Source organism: Amblyomma maculatum, chromosome 1 (genome assembly GCF_055883805.1).
Source record: "Amblyomma maculatum isolate TAMU_Amacu chromosome 1, ASM5588380v1, whole genome shotgun sequence".
Lineage (NCBI taxonomy): Eukaryota > Metazoa > Arthropoda > Arachnida > Ixodida > Ixodidae > Amblyomma > Amblyomma maculatum.
The window spans coordinates 5613980-5633158 of NC_139344.1; the positions used below are offsets into that span (position 1 = coordinate 5613980).

General features: G+C 44.2%; 1 protein-coding gene and 1 long non-coding RNA gene across 2 annotated transcripts; both read right to left on the reverse strand.

The window, feature by feature from the left end:
- Positions 1-677: 677 nt before the first annotated feature.
- On the reverse strand, positions 678-4811 carry LOC146201527 (uncharacterized). The gene is made up of 3 exons (XR_014703554.1): positions 4706-4811; positions 4407-4472; positions 678-1385 (listed from the first exon to the last, which is right to left on the reverse strand). It is a non-coding gene; the product is annotated as an uncharacterized LOC146201527 (long non-coding RNA).
- Positions 4812-10315: 5504 nt separating this feature from the next.
- LOC146201528 (uncharacterized) lies at positions 10316-14541 on the reverse strand. The gene is made up of 2 exons (XM_084598458.1): positions 14527-14541; positions 10316-11875 (listed from the first exon to the last, which is right to left on the reverse strand). The coding sequence occupies exons 1-2, from the start codon at positions 14539-14541 to the stop codon at positions 10781-10783; spliced, it is 1110 nt and encodes a 369-aa protein (XP_084454584.1). The 3' UTR covers positions 10316-10780.
- Positions 14542-19179: the final 4638 nt, after the last annotated feature.

Sequence of the window (19179 nt, forward strand, 5' to 3'; positions counted from 1 at the left end):
CCCATGCTCCTTTGACTGCGTGACCGTCTACCGGTGAACACCTGACAGCTGCGCTCCGGACCAACGGCTTCACTTGTTCCCAACGCTAACTTCGAACTGTTAGTGGCACGAGATGCTTGTGACCGCAAATATGCACTAGACCACCAGTCTGAACGCTGTACTTGAGTTGTGCTGCGTGGGCCGTCTCTAGTGTTTCACCCGAACGGTTGTGTGTGCATTTGTGTATTGTCTAGATTAAGGAAAGGTGGCATCTGAGTTATAAAAGTGTCTGTATGTGTGAAGTGCCATCTGCTTTGGCGAACCACCACAGCTTGTCTTTGTCAGGCCGTCTGACGGCTTCAGTGAGAACCTGTGCTACCAGATGCAAAAAGTGATGATGCCATTTTATGGTTTTTCACTTCATGCTGCTAATTCACAGCTCATGTATTCATTGATCGCATGTGCTGCTTGAGTCATTATTCAGAGTTTTCTGTACACTACTGAATTAATTGTACTCTCATTGAGCTGTCATGTTGTCATCATGCCCGAGACGCTTTGCATTGTAGCCCCATCCAGTAGTGCAGCCAGAGCTCGAGTTTTACCAACGTTGGCATCAACGAATGCCGCAGATGCCCTCTCCCTCTGTTTCTGCACTCTTTTTTTTTTTCATAAACTAAAGTCGCCTTTGAATCTCCTAGATTTTAACCCTGCAAAACTGTGTCTAGTCAGGCCAAAGCTATCACGCATATCTTTCTTTTCTTTTTTTTTGCAGCTGTGGGTTTCGTGGACCCTGAAAATCACTTCGTGAGCCCTTATTTGAGAAACACTGACCTATGATATGCTTTTAGCAATTACCACTATGTGACGGGACATTTTGAATTTCTTTTGGTGAAGTGGTGACCACAGGCCACTAACAGTGTTTTCAACGTTGTAGCTGAGGCTCACTTGAGAGAGGTTGTGCACATATTTTTTTTTTCGAGTCATTGCATATGTTTACAATTCTAACAATGCAAATATTTCTTAAAATATGCAATTTAAAATTAGTGTAATGCCCTTTGCAGATAATTTTGGACCTGTATTTGCGAAACTGTAGCCTTAGCTACTTATGCACCATAAAATGCAAGAACAGAAACACACCGACAGCATTTGTGTTGCAAAAATGTATTTGGGATTTATTTGGCAAAGTGAACATGGTCGAGAGAGTTTTGGAGAAAATAAACTGGTGCTATCTGCAATGTGATATAGTGCCAACATAAATAACTTTCATTCTTTCATCAGCGCAATCAGCATCTTGTCAACTGATTGCCAAGATTTCACCAGCTGATCTTCATATGTCCATCTTCACACGGGGCAGTGTTCGTCACCATGTGCTGCATAAAACATCCGTGTTGTATTCTTCTACCTTCCTGGAATGAAAAGGCGCAGTGTTCACAGAAATTACTGTGAAATTAAAGCTGTTATGAGAAAGCTGGAGGTTGTTTAATATTGCTCTCCAGCTGGTATTGCAGTGAATAACTACGCACATGATTATTCATGAAATGTCTGGGCATATGGCATACCCCTATATCATGGCACAGAAGTGCACCAGTCTCCTCTTGTGAATGCACCTATCGGGGGTGGAATTGCCGCTCCATTTGCTCCATTCTGCTCCCAAACTGCTTTTCCTGCTCTATCCTGCTCCAAAATGCAATATTGCTCCAAAACTGCTCCAAACTGGCTGTTTTAATGTTCTACCATCAAATTTAGTGCAACACGCAAACAATATGTCTTTGCACCAGTGGCAAAGATATAACGCATCTAGCACTGGGCTTAATACAAACGAAATTTTTGTAAGGGAAGGAAGCATGTGGCATAATAAATATTTGTTTGTAAGTAAATTTAATATGAGTCACTGGCGATTGGAGATAATTGCAAAAAAAATGCACTGTGCATGTGCCGTAGCACCTCCTCTCAGCCTTTTGAATCGCCGGTGGAGGGAGAAGCAAGAGCAGCAAGCGAAGCAGATAGGCGCAAACTACTGTGAGTCGTTCGGAAGGAAACTTGTCCGACTGGAAAAACCACATGAGTTATTCTAATGGTTGTGGTCTAAGAACAAGCAGGCACTTATCGAGCCTCTTTTTCAGTAACAAGCTTGTCGGGCCTACGGCAGACAAAATCATACTTGAATCGTTATGGGTTGGTACTCCAAAGATGTCACTCACTAGGAAGCGTCTCAAGGGGAATAGGCCATGGTATATAGCAAGTACAAAAGGTTCATGGACAAGCAATTGGGTATTTTGATAATTATGAATCTTAAACTAGAATTTCATGAAAAAAAAAGAAAGGAAAAGAAAAGGCAGTGAATTCTCATTGTAGCAATCTACCTGGTGTGATTATATAGCTGTGAACAGAATTGCACACAGGTTGTAGGGTATATCCCTTGGCACTTGCCCCAAAGGAGAGGAGAATAAACACAAATAGCATGCCTGAGTAATCACCATTTGAACGATTTACAACAGTCACTAACAGTGTTTCACAAGGAAGCCTGCTTTGGCCACTGTTGTTGAAAGTGTTCATCAAAGACATTGCCCACATCGACATATCCATTAAATTTGTCGTACATATATAGGGTGGATCTGGTACATATGATATGGGCGTGTCCAGAAATCTGAAATATAAATCGAGAGACAAAAATTTTGGGAAACTACTGTCGAGCTTACGCCCTGAAACTCTGCTAGGTCTAATCCGACTAGCCGACGTCGCTCATGTCCAAGGACTCCAGGCCGTCATCTTTGCGGATAAGTTGACACCTATCTTGCTCCTGTTGGATATTTATTAGTTTTGCCACCACCACATGCAGATGACTGTTCTATTATGACCGGCACAGATGCAGACACGTTGACAAAGTAAAGCAAAGCCTTCCTGTTAACATTATTGTTGTGGCTTCAATCAAACAAACTTAATATAAATTGTTCAAAGACAACGCTAATTATTTTCCCAGAAAAGAATTTTTTTTTTAATCGTGCTGTCAGCAATGAGAGCCGGAACATTACAATTGTAGGCTCGTAGAGAATACTAAGTGTCACGTTCAACAGCAATCTATACTGGGACTTGCCTGTTGCTGGCATATGCAAAAGATTTTCCATGGTATTTGATGTTATTTTATGTCAGTGAACGCTCCTTCTGATGCACATTGAAAACAAATTGAATCATTTTTTTACATCAACCAATGCATTAAGACCACAGTGGAGGGTGATGTAAACAATAATATAATTTTGCCATCCTTTTCTTGAGGATAAATAAAATTCACCAAATGGGTAATTGCGGTAGAAATGTCTCTATAAAATATTACTTCTGAGCTTTTGCGTTGATTACGCACATTATGCTCTTAGGTCATGGTGCAATGTCCTAAGAGCTGGAAATGCATCACGCGTCCAGGCAAACATCACACAAAAGTGTGAAGCTGCAAAAAGAAAAAGCATATGGGAACTCCCCACGCTTTGCCCGATGATGAATACATTCTGGAGAGGGGTGCCTGAGGGCACACTGCACAGGAAGATACGGTGGCTGTTTGGGAGAAGGGACATGGCCATAAAACCATTACACTGATCCATTAGGAGTTGAGTTCTACAGATGCTGTTTTGATCCGCTGTTATGTGACATCAGACATGCCCTGTGTTTTTCTGGCAGACAGACTCCTTGTTCGACTATTGCAACGCTATCGAAGTGAAAAAGGAAGTTTCTATGTCTCCTCGCCTGTTCCCAAGGTATGACTGCAGGAACATTGCTTACCAATACTGTTTGATTGACTGGCTGATTGACCCGGAGAGATGTGCCGTGTTTTATTGGCCAAAGTTCTGTGAGAGGGCTGGATTGATTGTTTAAAGGTTTCTTGTGGAGTAAAAAAAAACAATACTGGCCCTGGGCAAGAGGCTCAATAGTCTATCATTGCTGTGAACTTGCTTTTGACCTTTTGCTGTTAAGACCTTTGAAGTATGTACATAAGTCTGCAGAAGTGCAATCAAATTTCATTGTTTTTGTTCTCTCATCTTCGAAACGTCATTCTTCTCTCAAACCGAAGACTCAGTCATGCCACCAAATGGAGTGTAGGTTCAAAACAGTCTGAGACAAGCATAACAATACACAAAGCATTGCGATGGTCTCGTGAGTGTGCACCATGAACGTGAAAATTTGTGAATAATTTGTTTTCCTACTCATTTATTTCATTTATTGCTGCTTTCATAGACCATTGCATTTTGTATAATGCACTGTTGCTGCTGCTGGTCCGTGCATAGATTTGGCATGAATACAAAAGCTAACAACTAGGTTCTAGTGCAGTTGTACTAAGCAGTCTTGAGTTTTAAACTATAGTAAGTTGTTAAGGCATTGAGATAAATAAAACTTTTTACAAATTGGTGCTGCTCAAAATAACGTAAATATGTCCTCACCCCTCAGGGGCACTGACTGCAGGCTTGGTGTTGACGGCAGCGGCTCCACACTGTGCAGACTTGTGGCTGTGCCATGGAAGCAAGCAAACAAATGAAAGAAATAATTATTTCTGCAGCCATGAGATCTTGGGCTGTTTTCCGGTGCATAACAACATGCACGAGCTTACTTTAGCACTCTGGCTAAACCTTGTACACAGCAGTAAGAGAATCAAGACTGAACGTTGCAGTGCTTTGTAAATAGCTGTAACATGTTCAACAAGAACATTGAAGAAAGTAATATAAGAAGTGTTGTCGCTTACTATTCCGGGAGTTGTCATGATTGCTTTCATCATCATGAGTCTCTCTGGGCACCATGTCATTCAGGCACTTGCAAGCTCATTTTCATCTGAAAGGGAATAACCATATGAGACACAGATGATTGGTAATTAACTTGCCAACATAATACAGGATGTAATTGTGCAGCTGAAACTTGCGCCAGGACACTAGAAAAGTGCCACGACGCAGACACTGTTGCCTTCATTCAATGCAATGGTCCTTAACAAGGATCCTTTTTTAATTTTCAGGTGTTTTTATAACACAATGAGCAAACCAGTTCAGCCTCTGCGACTTGTAAATGCTAATAGGACTTCCAGTGCCTGAATGTTTTGTCCAACAGAATAAAATATTGGCGCACTTCATTTCACGTGCTGACACAGAGACACAAGTTCATAAGCTTGGAGCAAAAAAAAATAATAATAATAAAATAAATGACCTCTTGTAATATTTGGCTTTGGCACTGCATTCAGCATGTGCTGTTAGCTAATGGTGCCAGGCAATTGTCTGAGAAGATAAAGTAAATCATCTTGCAAACAATTTTCATTTATTGTGGCTCCTGGTGGCTGCGCACATTTACATGCACATGTAAACAAAAGCAGCTACACGACGTGTATTATATTATGCAACTCGAGCCATGCTCAGCAAAAATGCTGAAATATCATGTATCTAATTCGCACAACGTAAGTGGCTTTTTACTTTGCGCTGCTATTCCCCAGCAATCGACTAGGCGGTGTTCAGACGGGCGGGCCGTATGTATCGTGGGAAAGCATCATCCACCACCACTCCTACTCGGAGCGCACGCGATCGGCAGGCGCCGAGTCACTGCCATTCCGAGCTACTCGAAAGTGCCGTTTTCCTCACATATGATAACTAATTGTTCCGCTCGGACAGTCCGCTGTCCAGTCCGATCGTCTGAACAGAGAAGGTAGTGGGTAGTGACTTACCAGAATCGTTTTTTTTTTTTTTTTTTTTTTTTTTTTCTGACGCTGGATGGCTTGCAAAGGCCTTTGCGAACGCCTTCATTGCGCAGCGGAGCGAGCGCTCGTTCGCCGTCCGCGGATCCCTAGAAATCGTTGCAACTTCTTTCGACGGCGCCTTCTCCCTGCGCTGTACAGTGTATGTACAGGATGATGGCGATCTCGAGCTACTTGCTGGTCGTCCGCCGCACTGAAACGCTTGCGCATGATGTTTTCTTGGCACGGCCGGGGCAAGGGTATTACAGCATTTGATGACGCCAATGTGAAAACGGGAGAACTATGTGGCCCGTTGCGCACAGCAGCACTCTACAAGCACTCGTAGCACCATCCCATCGGCGCTTGGCTTAGCTTGGCTCCATGGCTGCTGAAATCTCGTGAGATCTCGCGAGATTACGGCAAGCTGGACGTCACGCGGCATACGTCTCCGGAGTCATACCGGAGTACGTCTCCAGCGCCTGTACGTATCAGCAGTTTTCACGCATGCGCAGTAGGCGTCCGATACGTCTACGTCTGTACGTCTCCGGGAGACGTAATACGTCTCCGGTAAGCTAAATCTCTCTACTATCCTCCATGGACGGTGACTACCCTTCGTGTGGTTCTCGCCGCAGCCGCCCTCGGTTGCGGATTCCTCCTCTCTCTTTTTCCAAGGGAACGACCCTCCGAATGGTTCCGGTGGTAAGCCTCTGTGGTAGCACATTCCTCTATTTCTGTCATACTTTTCTTTTTGCATGGCAACCAGCCGCGACGAAAGTGACACCCAGGGTGCACATTTCTCCGCTCTCTTGACACACTCCTCGTTCTACGTAAATTAAGCAGCCGAATACCCCTACTACCACCACTACCACCACCGCTACTACTACTACTACTACCACCACTATTACGACTACTGCTACAACTACTACTACTACTACTACTACTACTACTACTACTACTACCACCACTATTACGACTACTACTACTACTACTACTACTACTACTACTACTACTACTACTACTACTACTACTAGCACCAAGAATGCTACTACTGCTATTAAAATTGTGATAACGGTAGTAAGAACACGTATAGTTCCTTGCGTGAACTATAATGAAGGTTTCAGTTAACTTAGGCCAAAGTCAAGTTATTTTGGACGCTGAAAATGTATGTGTGCATTAAGTACTGCTTTGCATCCCTGTGGCACATTGTGCCTAAAACGCAGTGGTACCGTGTTTCATGCAACTTGCATCTGGACATAGTAAAGCAGCGCTTCGGCTCCAGCGCTCAGCAGATGTTCTGTGACAGTGTACTCGGCTCGTTCAGCTAAAAAGCCGTAGCTATAACTCAGATATAAGAAGCGTAACTCGCGAAATATAGGGAAAAAAAAAAACAAAACAAATTCTTCACCACTGGTGTTCAAACCAAGGCCTTCTGCATGACAGCTATGTGGGCAATGCATAGACCACGAGTGGTCGCTGGTATCTAGCTTGTAAGACAAGAAGTTTAGGAGAACTGCTTTTTTTAATATACATTAACGATCTGCCTAGCTATTTCACCCGATGTATACTGCATTTTATACGCCGATGACACCACATTATATACTAGCGACAGAAAAATAAATGATCTGATCACAACACTGAATGCTGCACTTCAAATTATAGTTCATTGGTGTCGAGATAATCAGCTTGAAATTAATAAAAAAAAAAACACATTTCATGGTCTTTCATTCGCGTAATTAACAACCGATTAATATTGCTCTGCTTTATTTGGATAACCACATAATTCTACTTTCTAAATGTACTACATTTCTTGGCATCCTACTAGACGAACATTTACCATTCAACATGCACACTGAATCATTATGCAAAAAAGTTGTCTTTGTTATTAGGGTGCTTCTTCGAACACGTCATTACATTCGGCCACATATTCTTCGGGAACTTTATTTCGCATTTGTTCACAGTCACTTAACCTACTGCATATCATCCTGGGAAACTACATACCTCACTCATATGTCATGCTCCGTCATTTACAAAACTCTGCAGTTCGGATACTTACCTTTTCCCCGTCCACTGCCTCAGCTGCCCCTATATATCAAAATCTTAATATCCTCCCTTTATTGAGTCTGCTTCACCTAAGATTAGCCACACTCATATACAGTGCTCGTAATGGTGACATTGTTCTTACTGCCCTTCCGTCATCTTCCCTCATAAACAGAAATCTGACTAGATTTTCCCAAAACGACAATTTGCTAATTCCCAGAGTGAACACTAATTATGGCAAGCAACTCCTTTTGTTTTCAGCTATAACTCTATGGAATTCACTACCCTCATATGTTAAAATATTTCAGTCGCACAGGCTTTTCAATAATAACATCAAAACATTTTTATTATGCAAAGTTATAACCACACAGTAAAGTTTTTTTTTCTTTCTTATGTATTGTTGTTTTGTTGTTCATAGATTTTAGCATATTTTAATGTTCGATTTCTGTCATATTTATGAATTTGTTTCAAGCATTTTGTTATAGGAGGGCCCCCTGACTGCTTTGCTTTGGGACCTCCTCCTGTACCAAATAAACCACACAAATTTCTGTAATACATTTCTAACAATAAAAAACCTAAAAAAAACCTAAAACCTAAAAAAAAACCTGAAACCTGAATGTTTTTGGACGTATGACGACGTATATGACGTGTATTTGGGATGACTGCTGATGTGACCGTAATAGTACTTTTAATTGTTTTTAAAAATCGCGGAAAGAGAAAGCGGTTTTAAGGGCGTAATCGCGTCTACTCTTGGGGCGAAGCTCAAGGGTCGTCTCAGTTTCTCTTTAACGCGATATCGTTAAATGCCCCCTTCTTCTAAAAATACGGCGTCGGCGTCTGTGTTGGCAGCGAAAAATCACGAGAATGGCGCCGGCAGCTGACGTGCTAGTGCACTGACTGGACGTTGGCTTGCCTGGCGTTACGCTTGGCAGGGCTGTCAACTCGGGCCTCTCAATTAGGAGGGTGATATCAGAATCAGCCTGCCAAGACCCTTGCACTGACGTTATCCCTAGGATAAGCAGGCACGTTCATACGGTTTGGTTAAAGTGGGCCTTTATATGTGAGGTGGTAGCCTACGCTATCGTTTCATATCCCTAGAAGTGGAGCTTAAGTGGTGTCTTAGTCGCGGCCACAGATCGTGCTATATTTCTTTGAATTTCGGAACAGCGCGTGCTTCTGCATAGTCATTTGCAGGAGTGAATATTCAGACTGGGTACGATATGTTCAGCTTAGCACGATACTTTCAAACACACAGTAAAGGCTGCGTTTCAACAGACCTTACCTGGAATTCCGGAGTTGAGAGAAGCCCATATTTCTGAGTCATGTCTGAAAATCAATAAACAATGCCGTACCATGTGGATGCTTCAAAAATTAGGAACATGAAAACAATAGACAAAGGTCTTAAGGCATCCCCCATGCCGCCTTCGACTTCGTTCCAGACACATGGAAATCTAGCGATGCCGGATGTGTGCAAGCTTGCAGGAAAGATGGCTATACTGCTTGCGAAATAAGTTATTCCTTCCGTCTCAGTGCGTCATAGCGATGTTTAGCTCGTAGAGCCATGCTGCGCTGGAAGAAGCAAACAAGGAAGTACTGTTTTTAGCATTAAAATCCCATCGTTCGTACGTGAATAGACAAATGGCGAGACAGTACGTGTGGTGCGCTACGGAACTAGTCAGACCGAGTAAATACGCAGACTGCTGCGAGGGCAAGAAGCAGCACTTGCGACCCTTAGTGCCGCGAACACTGCAAATTGAAATCAAAGGGAAACGGGGGCACCCTAGGCATATCTCGAAAAAGCCACTGCATCATCAGGAAACGCTGACATGTTCTCTTCAAATTCAAATGATTTTTTGCTCACTTTTGTTCACTATACCTTTTGCACCAAGTGTGGCGTCTCCGCTGCAGTCGAGGAATCTCCACGTTAAGCATTGTTGCTTAGTTTTGATAACTGACTTGTCATGTTCTTATTTCTTTGTTGTGCATGTTGCTTTCGTCAAAATGTAAACTAATTTCAAGATATTGTCAGATCGTCAAAATGGACGAAAAGGCGGTGGCGTATCATTCCTAGCGAATCTTTTCCCTGTGATAAAGTCACAAATTGTGAATTTTTTGACAATTATGTGCGACTGGGCTCGCCTATTAGAAATCGCGGCGAAAACATTTAACTGCTTACGCTCCCGTGAGCTCTACAAGCTTTTGAAGGTTTTTGAGGGCGTTATCCTGCTATCCTCTCAACACTGCAAAAATCTCAGCTGAGTGAAACTCGTCCGCGCAGAAATATTTGAAGATGTCAAAATAATGTCCCATCTTTGATGCCACGACATGCTTCTTCGTGGCTCCGTTTATGCCGCTTTCCAAACTTCGGTTGCGTGTAGAAGGGAGCCACGCCATTTAACAGTAACACTACAGTAACAACAAGCACGAATAACAACAACAAGCAGTGTTGGAATTGGAAATTCAATTAATCCTTTGAATGGGTACCGCAATGAGAGAGAATCGACAGAAATCATAGTTTATTAGTGTCAATTCACATGGGCTCCGTTTCTTGTTCGTAGTTTCGCTTCTCTACGACTTAACGAAAAGGGTCCACGTGATCTCGTCAATGTCTCATTAAGTGTTCGTAGTCAAGATGAAGGAAACGACAAGCTATTGAAAGCAACGAGATTGGGTAATTATGATCATGCACCCTAGTATGAAATATTACGCAGTATGATGCACACTTGCATTTAGCCTGCATGCTTTGCTACTTCCTGGCATACATTCCAGCTGCTTTCCAAGATTTTTGTCTTTACAAATGAAATATGGAACAGTTGCTAATCCCTCGCGAGAGTATCTGCCAATATCTAGGCTGAAGCGTAAGCATGAATGCTAGAGCGCGGAAATTTGGGCATTTTCAGTGGCAGTGTAAGAGATGAGATCGGGGCCATAGAGGCTTCATTTGTGTGGTTTCGTGTTACGCTACCTGCAGTTTTTGGCGTAGAGTTATAATACGAAAGCACTCTATTTCTTCTTACTTTTCCATGCATGTCCTCGCAATTTTCGATGCAATTAATGAACGATTCGTGACTACACTGAACTACCCTTGTCACTGGTATCAGCAGCATCTGTCTCAGTCCGATCACTTGACTCTTTCGCTTGCTTGTTGAGGGCATCGAAGTCGATTTCGAACGGCCATCGCAATTCACCGCGGTCTCCGAAGCCTGGGCTTGTTCCCTCACCCCGTCGTCTCGCCGCACCGCGGGCCACCCTTGAGCCGTAGCGCACTTGCTGAACATCATCTTGTAGGGAAGCGGGCCAAGACGGTGACTCGCCCAGTCTGGTAGGCACAGGGTATCTTGGCAGTTGTTCCGGAGGCGTCACCAGATTTTGGTGCCTTCTCATAGCAGGTCGTTCGTCGTCGTCAATCGCTCCGATGAAGCGGTATTCCACCTGGGGTTTGAGAGCTGAATCGGATGCCCTAGTCAAGCTGCCAGCACCATAGCCTTCCAGATGGCCTTCGTTCTGTGGTCTGTACGCAGGGGCGGTGGGCCTGATCCAGCCACGATGGTTGTACTCTTCGACGCGGTCACCGGTTGCCCTCGGCGCAGCTTGAGGTATCGCATTGGACAAGCCGGGGGCACGGTCACTGTCGAGGGACGGAAAGCCTGCCGGAGCACCCGACGTTCTGGAGCCCGGCACGTTAAAGTAACTGGTGACGATGGCACGCCCGATGGGGACTGGAGGCGCGTAATTCTGGTGATAGGACGTCAGCACGTGAGGATGATGCTGGTGCGTCTGAATAAGCTTAGTGGTGGGGTGCTTGAATGCCACTGCTCCGAAGATGGAAGCAGGGACGTGAGCTGCTATGGTGGCAGGCTTGGCGTAGGTAGCGACGGGCGCTTGCCAACCACTGTAGAGTACGGGGCTGGAGCTGGTTTTGTGCACAGTAACAATAGTCGGTGGCGGATGAGCGTAGTGAAAAACTGGCGCGCTGTGGGTGACAATGCGCTGATGCGCGTAGTTCGGCCCGGAGGGCAAGATGTGGGTGTGAGCGTAGCTGCCGCCGTGAAGCCAGGCTGGCACAGCTGCGGCAACAGGCGGCAAGTTTACTATGGGTGCATGGAAGATTGGCTGGTGGCCGTGGCTGCCTTGAGCGAACACCAAGGCAAGTAGCACGAATCCCTGCAATGGTGAAGATAACCATCTAAGCGCAAATGCATTGGCAGTGCATGACATAGAACGCACCTTGCAAACTTCGTGAAAGTAGAAAAAAAAAGAAGTCATCCTTTAAGTGCAATAGTCTGCAGCGGAAGCCAGTCGCCGGCTAGCCCTGCTTTCACAATACAACTTGGGAAGCTCCAGACACCGTAAATCTCACATGTGATGGCAACCTGTTAATGCCAGCAAAATTCCTGCCACCTTAACCGATTCGGTTGCCGTCTATCTGACTAAAAGCCCCGTATAAGCTGCCAAAATTTCTGGTGGCTAGCGAAAGTATTGGCTTTATCTTGCCTTAATTTATACGCTGACTGAAGCATTGTAAAAACTATTTTTATATGCCTCGCAGAATAATATCTGTAATACAACTTATCTGCAATACAACTATCTGTAATATCTCTAATACAACTTATTTTTACGCATTTTATTTTGTTATCTGGCTTGTAAACAATACAAGCACTATTTCAGATATATATGAAAGCACTTTTTTATTTTACCTAGAAACATCAGACTACTGATACTCTCATTCTCAGGAATATAATGCTTGATTTTTGTATGTTTGAATTAAAGTTGCAAAAGCACGTCCATTTTCTGACTACAAACAGCTGTCCGCAGGCACTTTCACTCGCAAAAAGGTGTCTGCTTCATTTCAGTTGGCCAAGCCCTCTGCAGGCGATTTTCCGCTCATACCGCCAGTTCTATAGGCGGGATTCCAGCACTGCTGCTAGTATTCACGTTCATACCATGCCCATTGTTTGGACTACATTTGCGAGCAGTTCGTACTTTGAGCAGCATTTAGTCTGCCTGTGGAGTCTGACTCAAGTAATTATTAAGGAATATGTCATTTCTGTTCACATTAGGATTCCTTATTAACAACTGATAAGATTTTTGTGCGAGAAGGTGCGCCCAACCTCTGACTTCTACCAGAGCAGCATCAGCATAGATAGAGCGAGCTCGGCCACCTTGAAGAAATGATTTTCTTTTTTTCGGAAGCATCTATGCGCTAATATGGCTCATATCTCCGAATGCAGCCATGCTCGTATTGCTGTTTCAGCTGACGGGAGTGCGCGCTTTTTTTCCGCTGTGGTTGAATGGCTGGGATTCCTCTTCTCGAATCGTAGAACCCTGAAGTCACTTTTCCCTACATTTCAGCAAAGATGTGACAGATCCCAGTCCACCAGACTGCATTCATCACAACAGCGGACTCGGCGATTGCATTAAAAATGCTGTATAAATCCGTTCAAGCACTGCAGGGCCTGTCCGAATATGTCCGAATATTCGCCACATTGACATCTCAATGACGGCCTGTGCTCACAGTGGCGTTCTCGAGCAGATATGAATATAATTGCAAGCAATTTGCACGATTGTAAGCACGAACTGTAGGACAAAGAATAACGCCAAAAAGCGCCAACATGACGTAAAAACCCGGCTAAAAATTCTGCTTCCCGCTATACAACATTTTTGGCAGCGAACAAAAGCAAACACTCGCTAAATATAGAGGCAGCCGCTATCTTGGCAACAATGGGAGCTTCGACTGTTTCCCAACATGTATTTGCTCTTCAAAACATATTAAACACGTTTTTTTTACGTGTTTATTAAGCAAACTAATGCTTCTATGCGCGGCAAGTTAAGATGCACAGGCACTTTAAATTACCGCCACGCGATTACAGGCCCCGCGATTTTGTTTAGACACGTAAAAGAAACCTGATGCTGCTTCACAGAGGGAAACGCTGCCTTATATTCGTTTACGAAGGCACTTCCATGCACTGAAAGGCGCCATGGATAGATGCAGTGTTATCTTTCCTAGATGAATTACCATACATTATTATACAATGTAGCACCCTGGAGCGCAAATATTCTTGCACTTGAGTGCGCTCCGGTTTTAGCGAGCGCGTGCATATTTTTATGAGTGCAGTGTGTTTATCTGCCCTTCTTAAATGATAGCTAGCCGAGAAAGCTAGTTAGTACTGCTGGAACAGGTGTCGTATGCGCATTAAGATAGAGCAACGGCATGTCAATGCATTATACCAGCAAACTAACATACCAGCGTACACTAATGATGAAGGTTTTCTTGAGAGACAGCGATGAATCCTGTAACATCTCTGAACGTATTGCACCAGACATGCTGGGGCCAAGTATGAGCTGCAACATTCAGGCTGAAATAACGCGTGCTTCGACACGACTAAACAACAAAGTGGTTTCTGGTCACTTTCCGATACTTCACCTCGAGCAGGATGGTGCAGGGGACTACATTGATGTTAAAATTTATATTCGTTATAAGAGAAAAAAAAAAAAAAAGAAACGCCCTATGAAAACCAAATTCGCATGAAATAAAGTGCAATTCATTCGAGCATCCTACAATCACTCTGAGGCAGGAAAATAGGGCTATTTAGGCGTAAGTACTACGTGCATGGTGGAAGATAGAAGGGAGCAAAGTTCACAAAGCTGTCCTTACGTGAGGTGGGCCAAAACTCCCGCTATCGTATTGCTAGGCAACGTGACTGGCCAGCACAGGAGCGCTTGTCTAGCATGCCAACGACGTTGGCATACGTACGCGTACCAACATCTTTGAGACTCCGGCCCAAGTCCCCTGGTAGGTAATGAAAGCTACTCACCTGAATCAACCTCATCTCTGATCACGTATCCCGGGAGCTATCTCCAAGGCGAATCGACAGCACAGCCGAAGCGGGAGAAGCTTTTATACACGGCCACCAACTACGGTACGCTCACGCTCAAACGACGTCGTTAGTGCACGCGTCCCAAATATCTGGGATTTCTTGTCGCTTCCAGCTCTGGGTCTCGGTTCTCGCCTGCATTTTCTTTTGTCTTCGCTAACTTCCCACCGTGTTTACTCCGTTGAGAGTGGAAGCAGATTTGTCGAAACGCTCAGGCGACTCATGTCGCTCCTCGAGACGACGCAATCATTCGCGACAGAGACCTCCTTCTCTCTTTCCTCCTTCACCTTCTTTTATCCGCCGAAAAAGCGTTTCTCTCTACGAAGGCGAGAATTGAGGAGGCCGACTTCGAAGGTTAATGACGGGAATACCGCTCGTCGTTCGGAGGCTGCGTAATTACCCGCTCCCAAGGCGGCGAGGCATGGCACGCGAAAATTAGGGCGGTGCATTTCTTTTTTACTTTCATCGCAGTAAGCTCATCCTCACTGAGTAAACAGAGTAACTTGTACTCGTTGTGGTATTTCTGCGCCCACAAGGCGACCTTGGTTGCCAGCTGTTGTTACACGTTATCGAATTTTAGCGACATTCTGTCGGCGGCACCTTTTGTCGGCTTGCTTTCGTGAGATGAAGATTTCGCAGCGATCTGCTCCCGGACTTATCGCTGGCATACTATAATTTTATACACTAAGTGCACTAACTGACTTAATTCTCCGACGATCTGCTTGACTGTCGACCATCTCTCCTTTCATTATTGCAGAGGCGCAGTGGTTTCGTCATAACTGCAATATTCAGTCGCCTACTTCGGCTAAAATTCTAAGTTCTTTTCGGTATCTAAGTCGGCATATAAAGAACCGTTGTAGAAAACGTTCTTGGGCTTCATTGCTTTGCCTCTAAAAGTGATGTTTCAACGTAGAGCAGTCGGTAAGTTTTGCTAACGCCATTTATAACACCCTAGCATGGGCTGGCGATGTTCGTTCGCCCTTTGCGTTACGTAATCAGTGATGGTAAACTAGTTAGCACAGCTACCGACTAGCTGGTTTTAATCGGTCACGGACAGGTTTTCGGGGGTGTTCTCGTCAGAATTTTTCCCCAAACGCCTTAGAGACTTGTTGCGTTCCCTTCTTGCTAATACTGCTGTCGTTGCCGAACTGTTGAGCGATTCGCTGCTTCTGCGCTGACCCGTCATCCCCAATAACCTGAGAGCACTAGCGCACCCCTCAGACTACGTCGCGACTCCGGAATGGGCCATAATGGGTCAGCAAATGAAACGGCGCGAACGGTTTCTTTTGGAGACCATTCACCGCCCATACCAGAGTTGTGACGTAGGCTGTTGGGAGAAAGTGCGGTGCCCTGGTCTTGGTAACTTGGCAGTGGTGACGGCAAAGCCCATCGCATGGTCGCGTTACTTGGAACAAAACGGGTGCGGAAACCAATTGCCAACGACATCAATCGCTTGGAAGGACATCATCGCAATGACTTGTAAATATTGGAATTATTGTATAAAAACAAAAATAAAATAACATTTTTACCTTTTTATGTTGATGAGATTTAGCTTTTTTATTACTTGAAAAGAGCTCGGCATGCTTATTGTGCAGTAATTATAGTGCACCTTATTTTTAGCGGACCTCATTTGCTCTTGTAAACACGGTGGAACCTTCCAGAACGCGATAGGCTCGCGCGCGGGAAGAAAGATGGCGGTTCAGCGATGCCTTCGTTGTATCGTCACATGGAAGAAGGAAATGTATCGTCATGTCTTCTTCTTGCCATTTGCTAGCGGCACACAACATGAACGTGGTTTGTAATGTGTCACACGTAGGCGCACGACGTTGTGTTGGTTGAGGTAAAGCTTGTATCGTGCAAAGCTCCTTGGGCGGTGCTTCGTGAGCCATAGCGTCAGCGCTTCTCCGGAGATTCGTTCCGTCCCGGAAAGTGGCGGCATGCACTGCTTGAACGGCGTCTGAATGCGTAGCTCTGGAATTTCAACTCGGAAGGTGAGCAAGCGAGAATTTAAATTCCTTTCAGGACTCACGTGGAATTCTGCACAACCTTCGTCATGTTAGCTTTGCTGCTCATTTCGGTTACTGTGTCGCATTAACCAGCATTAGCTGCATGAATTCGCTTGAGGAGTTGTTACTGATGGGTTGGCGCGTGAACGATAGTTCTACATGATTTACGTCGTTGCATTAAACGAATATGTTCAAAAGAGTTGTAGATAAATGACTCTGCTGAGACGGCGGTGACGTCTCACGCCTCTGCGAGCCCATACTGTGAATTGCTCGTTGGCGTTGCTTAGTGCTCGTTTCTGTTACGTTTCATATATACATTCATAGAATACACTGGCTCTTTTGGCACCTTATAGCACTTTCTATAGTGTTCAAATAGAACTTTAAGAACCCAGACGAGTTCTAAGTGAATTGTCAACATCGAACAGTTATGTTCCTAACAGTAATTAACAGAAGTGTTCCTTAATGTTTCTTAAAATGTCCACTTTTTTTCATTGCGCTTATTCGTGAGCTTACGGATGTGAATATTACTGGCTTGATAGATGCGTACTATACATGAGATATACCGGCAGCGGCAAAGGCCCGGTCAGCGTATGTCTACTCGGTTTTCCCCTCAGATGTTATGTAGCGTAGCACGCATTTCTTGCAATTGTTTCTAATGCTTCTTGCAGCTTCTTGTACGAGCAGCCGTTTTGCCATCAGGAACATCCCCAGCCTCGAAAGAAAGTACCAGCTGCTATGAGAGCGCAACCAGAAACTTAGCAATCCGCACACCGACGTCGCCAAAGGACCGTGGCCCAAATAGTAAATGATATAAGCACATATGTATCATCATCACTTGCTACACTGGTTGAAGCTCATCTCAAGCTCAGCAATGCTAAACGCCGTGGTTGCCTTTGTAGCAGCTACAACAAAGCATCTACTCTGAAACTTCACTTTCATCCCAAAAGGGCGATAGATAATTTAGACAGTTTATCATGTGAACATCACAGTCAGGACACTGCAGCTCTGGTTGAAGGTGTGTTACGAAGAAAATAGGTTCTTCCTTAAATATTTAAACTAGTAAGAAGTAAGGAACTTTGTTTTCGACGCCAGGGAGTTTATGCACTATTACGTTTGATGAGATGTACATTCAGAAAAAGTCCTATACAACACACCTTTCGATAGGTTTGAAGGCCTTATGAAATACTTCGGCATGCAGGGTGGGAATCGCTTCGATAAGGTACTGGTGTTCAAGTCTAGAGGCATTTTACGTCATGGGAACAGCTTCTTGCTTATGTTTGGTGCATGTGAATGCCTTTTTAAGGCTTTTATTGAGAGACTTGTGTCTCGAGACAATATTGGTCAAGCCCTTTCTATGTTCCATCCTTGATGAAAAAGTAGAACATCCTTGCCAGTGTGCAGCGGTGCTGTATATGAAATGTTTTCCTTGTTCACATGAGTTAGACTTCATTGATTTGCGAGGCAAACAAAGGCCAAAGTTTGTTATGTGGCTGCTCATGCGAAGGCAGCACACAGGCACAAAGGCTAAGTACTAGAGTCTATTCAGATGTCCGACGTTTTATTGCGGTTGTTAGTGAATAGTTGTTTTGTTGCAGGCATATATTTCAGTTGCGTAAATTTAGGTTGATGGGAACCATACTCTCTTGGCATGATGCGTGCAAGCTGACTGGTATTTGTAATCAAACCATTTCACCAAATACAATACGCTTTCATGTAATAGTATATTTGTACAGAGTGCTGTCATTAATTGTTGTGACGACTCCCGCAGACTCGATTTCATGCGGGCTCTCCTTCACTTGTATGCCCTGAGAAATTTAGTGTATGGGCACATAGCTGTGCACAACTTATCTTGTAAATAACTATACTTACGAAAAAAGATGTACGTAACAGCACACGCTTTTTTATGTGCCTTTTTCATCTCCAAGCTTGGCTGTACTGGTGCTGCAACATACTACTTTGTGTTATTATGAAAGTTGTATACATTCCATCTTATTTTAAGGCCCGCTGTTCCATTTACTGCATTATGTTGTTGCTTGATCACGTCCGAGAGCTGACGCTAAACTGCTGTTGCTTCTCCAATACTCCATTCTGCCTTTGTGTTTTTGTGGTGTGCAAGCACTACGGCCCATTTATCCCTCATCAGTCCAATGCATGCCTGAATAATGAAGGTGGATGCAACTAGCGATGTAAAGCTGCACGCTTTTTCATGACTTGCACTGAAAGGCAAAGGCCAATGACGACGGAGACGAAACGATACTTGGAGAAGATGGCTAAGAATAGACCCTGTTCAATATCAAGAGTTGGCTTAACTTTGCAGTAAAATTTCCAGTCTATTAAATTGCGCGTCAACAATTACGGGGTCCATTCTTTGCCGACTTGGCCGAGCATCGTTCAGTCTTCGTCGCCGTTGGCCTTGTCTTTCGTAATCTACAAGTAAAAAAATTCAAAATCCACGCCGAGCATACTTAACTATGACGTCATTCTTTTCTGTTTGTTTTTTATTAGCACTATACTTAGCACAGCTCCCAAGGTGGCGTGGCTGTGAAAAGAAACTCGTGCTCACTCAGTTGTGCCCCATGGGGCTCTT